At 36.1% G+C, this 5,000-nt stretch overlaps 1 protein-coding gene across 1 annotated transcript in view; it reads right to left on the bottom strand.

Moving 5' to 3' along the window:
- Window positions 1–1,290, bottom strand: part of LOC138031281 (uncharacterized) — a 12,985-nt gene extending 11,695 nt beyond the window's left edge. The window contains exons 1-2 of the mRNA XM_068878980.1: window positions 1,189–1,290; window positions 992–1,060 (exon numbers count right to left, since the gene is read on the bottom strand). Coding sequence (XP_068735081.1) covers window positions 992–1,028 — 37 coding nt within the window. The 5' untranslated portion in view covers window positions 1,029–1,060; window positions 1,189–1,290. The remainder of the gene's footprint in view (window positions 1–991; window positions 1,061–1,188) is intronic.
- Between the last annotated feature and the right edge of the window lie 3,710 nt (window positions 1,291–5,000).

The following is a 5,000-nucleotide window of genomic DNA, read 5'->3' as shown; positions in this document are numbered from 1 at the left end:
GGCGTTCTGCAAAATACACCTGCCCGCTTGAAACGGGAAATTACAAACGGAAGCCTCCAGCTTGACATTTCTTTAAGTCGTCTCTCTGCTACTAGATATCTGTAGCTAAGTATAAGAGGCAAGAATCTCGAAAAAATCTCGAAAAAATCAAGCTGCACGCAGACTGTTTCAGCCTGACGTTTGCCATCTGCAGCAAACGCTAACTTCGGTGCTAAATCCTCCCAACTCATTTCTTTACCGTACCTTTCAAATCAACCGCTTGAAATGAGTAAATTTATGAATATTGGAAACCTTAGCGAGAGTGAAGATAAAGCTTTATTTATTTTTTCTCCCAACGTTCACACCAAATTCAACGTTGGCACACTCTTGGTGGACTGGCTGCCAAGTAAGAACGCGCATTGCATGATTACTTTGAGATGACGTTTTTAGTTTGTTGCGGTTGTTACCGTTGTCGAGCCAATCAGATTTCGCGTAACGTTATAACATCCTCCAGGGTTTCCAAGTACAGTCGATAGTACTCAAACTACAGTTTTATAAATATGAAAGTTTACCTTTGAAATGAATTCCAACAGAAAGTTGCGCAAGTTGCGTGTGTCAAGTTGCCAATACTGGGAACTGACATTCTCCGTTCCATTTTTCATTTACAAAGTCACATAATCAGACAGAACAAAAAATTTTTAATTATTTTTCCTATTAAGTCCCGTCCGAAATCCACAAAACTAATCTTCGATTTCCTCGCAGGATATACTGAATTGTTTCTGGTTACATGTGCAATAAATAGATAAACTGCGAACAGCTTTCTTCAGAGGAAAATTTGACAGGGCTTTGAAAACCTGTAAAAGCTTTCAAAGACTTCAAGACGTGTGTGCTCGGTATGTTTACTTTTGCAAATCCTTAAATGGGTAAACCTTTCAAAGTTACAGCGTTTCTTTTTAAATGTTTGTTAAATTTTAATAATACTCCTCAATTTACGAAGGATTTGTTGCCCTACCTTGGTGAGTTTTCTCTTCATCGAAGATGTCAGTCATTATTCGAGCGTGCTTAAAAATCTCTTTCAGTTCTAAAAAGATAGAAATGTCTTGCTTGTTGTTATCAAACTTCGCATTGAAAATTGATTATTTATTAGAGCTGAAAGACGAATAAGAAGCTTTATAATAGCAATGGTTACAAACTGAACTCGGCACTTACCAAAAGAAACTGAACTTCGTAATAAATATCTCTGCGCAAAGTATAGTGTCTTTCTCGCCAAAGCTTGTAGGTTTCTTAGTCTCTATGGAAACTAAAACTGGAACTGGTCCCAAAGCGCCAGGGTAATTACAAGCGACTTTATTTGCATATAACTTGAAAAGTATTGTATAATGTACACAAATGAAGCAGAGAGGGTATCTTAAGCTTCTAGTTGACCGATAATGAGCTGTGTTTGCTGTAGCCTAATGGAAGGCATTTGACCATGCTCGCGTGGTCACATTTGTCCTAAAAACGATTAGGGGAAGATTTGTACAGACTGTAAAGGAATTTGCGCCACCGTTCATTCCTCTCATTTTGATATTTGACTAAGAGACATTCATACCTTTAAAAGTATACAAATATTTCTTTCTAAATCTTAGGCAACGTTAAGAAAATAAAACAGTAAAGATCCAATAAAAATTCGATTTATTTGATATTTCGGTAATTATTTATAATTTTCACCGCATCTTCCAAGTTATTACCCATTGTATTTTAAAGCATTTATCACATAAAATTCTTCCATTGTACAGTGTATTAACTTCTGAAAATTCTGCCTTCTTAAAACTATGCACACATCTTAAGCCGTTCATTGAAAATTTGAAGAAAACACATTGGTTCTTTTTCAACAAAATCGCGACAAATATGATTTTTTTGTTTGCAACAAGATTACAAAATTTCCAAGACAATTACGATTTTAAAGCTTTAGTACCACCATTTTCCTTTGTTGAAATATGAAAGCAGATTTATGGTTAACTTTACACCCAATTAAACCGCTTTTTGCTTCGTAAACGACTTTCAAACATCGCAGTCGATGGAATTATTCCATCCTATCTTTGGTGGAAAGACAAACTGCGACCTTAATTCACAACAAAACTCATTTCGAATTTCGCGAAATGACTAAAGTCTTACAAGCATTTTAGTTCTTACAAGAATGGTATGTTGTACAAGTCATTCAGTTAACCTCGTTCACTGATTCTTTAACCGCAAAGGGTTAAGGCATTTTCTGAATCAATGCCACCCTTTGCATTGATCATCCCTCAAATGATGATCCCTTATAAAGATCTCTAAAGTTTTTCAAAAACACAAATTGCACGTATGGCGCCGTCTGGGAATAGACTGCAATAAAACTTTATGCTTTTTCCCAAAAAAATTGTTTTTTTGAACTAATCTAAAGCTTGAAAAACAAAAGTAGCTCTCGTGCTGGCGCTAAATTAGTTTCACTACACGTTCACCACACACAAATTGAAACAAAAACCAACAGATCTTGAGAATCGTCACAAATATTTCAAGATAGATAATTTCAAGGCTGTGAAATTGATTCAGGTGTAGCTAGGTGTTGTAGCATTTAACTCCTCAGTCAACGGGACAAGTGCCCTACTTGATCCCCGGGATGTCCCGAGATAAGACACGATAGCTTTCTTGATGTGGTAACGAGGACTTGGGGGTAAATTCTTGAGTTCAGCCAAATTCATTCGATGCCAGTCTTGCACTGTTCGTTCATAATCAGACTTGGCTTGCTTCTGTGCCTGTCTTTTTAACGTGTCATTCAAGTCTTGCCTTAAAGATTAATGTAGGAAACGACGGCAATTTTGTGATGGTTGAAGAGGAATAATGGGTGAAGAGGAATAATGGAATAAAAATAATTTGTTGGAATAATGGAATAATGCCATTTTGTGGGGCGGAATAACGAAGACTTTTATTAAGGACGGTGCCTACTAATTCAAAGGTATTTTTGCGCGGTTTACTAAATATGAGGGAAAAGCAGATCTTAACAAGTGTTATTGAAATCCCAAAAAAAAAACTGGGGGTAACCACGCATTTTTCGAAGACAATTTATCAACAATATTTGTAAAAAGCTTTAAAATACAAAGCAATGTATGGAGTTCTTTTCCAAATTGAAGCTTAAGTATCTCTGAAAAATGCATGGTTTCGCTGAGGAAACAATAGTGGCGGGCGAAAATCGCTTCGGACCGTAGTTAAATGAAAAAGAAGTCCTTGAACTGTTACAAAACGCAACACCAGGGAGAAAAAGAAAGCCACGAAGAATGGCATGAAAAGATTTCAAGGTAGCAACTTGAAAACTTTATTTTGACAATTAAAGCACGTGTTAAAAGCAAAACATTGTAACATGCGGTTTCTTCCCTCTTATCAACAACTAAATACTAGTGACAGTCCAGCTGCAATTTGAATCCACAACCTTACTAGTAGTGTAGTGCAGCAATCTATTCAGTTATAGATTGGGAGTATAGCAGTACATTTTCTGTAAGGTCCTATAAGGGTTTTGCAAGACAGGACTACTTCATTTGACTTAAAAAAGCAACAGTAACAAAATTGGAATGACTTAATTTATTTTCTGCACTTAAAAACCATCCCAACATATCATGAGACATTCGGTAACTTTGTCCAGCATTTATTAAAGGGAACCTCCACTCTTACTACAGAATAAGTTTAAACCAAAGGAAATTATGTGTACAAACAAATTTGCTCGAAATTTGCTTTTAAAAAATTGTTTAGGAAAAGTGCATTTCAAAATCGCTTATTTTCACTTTCAAATTTCGCGGGCGCCACCATCTTGAATAATTGTGACGTGTTATTACAGATTTTACAAGAGGGGTAAATCACTCAAGCAAATGCTCGTTATTAAAGCAAGGTTTCAAAATTATCTGTGAGCACAAACTCACAAAAGGGAGACCATGCAGGTCTGTCACATTCTTTCAAATTCTCGGCGCAGTGGATTGTGTTTTTATTGAGTGTTGACATACAAGATGAGACTCTGAGTGGTCGCTTAAAAAAACAATGGGAAAGCCCAGTTGTGTAATCCCAAAGGTGATTGTGTTCGCTTTAAACGGGAACAGCCGCTTACAGGAGCTTTCAATTATAGAGTTAATTTAATTAAGTGACATTTAAAACGGGGTTTTACAATGGTGGTTTTACCTAGAGCTGGTTGCTTATGAGAGTGGTTGCTTCGACTGTAATAAATCTCTGATTTGTGTTGTTAAAAGGCCTTAGGACATTTTCAAAAAGGTTGAAGAGCTGGTTGCTTATGAGAGTGGTTGCTTCGACTGTAATAAATCTCTGATTTGTGTTCTTAAAAGGCCTTAGGACATTTTCAAAAAGGTTGAGGAATGTAAGTATAAAGGTAGTGGCTGGAGATTAAGAAAATATATCGTGTTTATTACTTATTAACAATTTGATCCATCCTGCCGGTCAAATATTCAGAACCCAGAACCATGTGTTGAAACAAAGAAAATTAAATAGCTGCAATAGGATCAGAATGAATACACTCCAAGAAGTTATTACAAAAGAAGACATACATAAAACAAGATGTTTTCTTCCATACCAAGGAATGGAAAGAGGCAGGCCTCCTAAACAATATTTTCTTTAATTAAATTTAAAGCCTTGACCCATACCCACATGCCAGGACTCACTTTCAGATTTGAAGTATCTCTCTGGCTGTTTGCCTCTGTTCTACTTTTTTTCTGGCAGAGATTTCATGATGATGACTCACTATTGTACTAAGAGTTAAGATCACTGACTCTAAAATTTGCTACCATGTAAGTGCTACCAGTTGCTGACAATCCATCTGCAAGTGTTCATTTTGTGAGAAAAACGTCTTTGAATTGACACTTTCGTCCATGGTGCAAGTTAGAAATTTAAACCAAGTTGTGCAATATTTTGGGGGAAGGCTCTTCAAGGTTCTTCATTACACATAATCCTCTTTATAAATTAATGTAGCTTTTCAGGATATGACCAGTAAAATAAAATTATAGTAA

The sequence above is a fragment of the Montipora capricornis genome, chromosome 14 (genome assembly GCF_036669925.1).
Source record: "Montipora capricornis isolate CH-2021 chromosome 14, ASM3666992v2, whole genome shotgun sequence".
In the NCBI taxonomy this organism is placed as follows: Eukaryota; Metazoa; Cnidaria; class Anthozoa; order Scleractinia; family Acroporidae; genus Montipora; species Montipora capricornis.
Note: the sequence above shows the minus strand (reverse complement) of the source record. Positions and strands in the feature narration are given on the sequence as shown.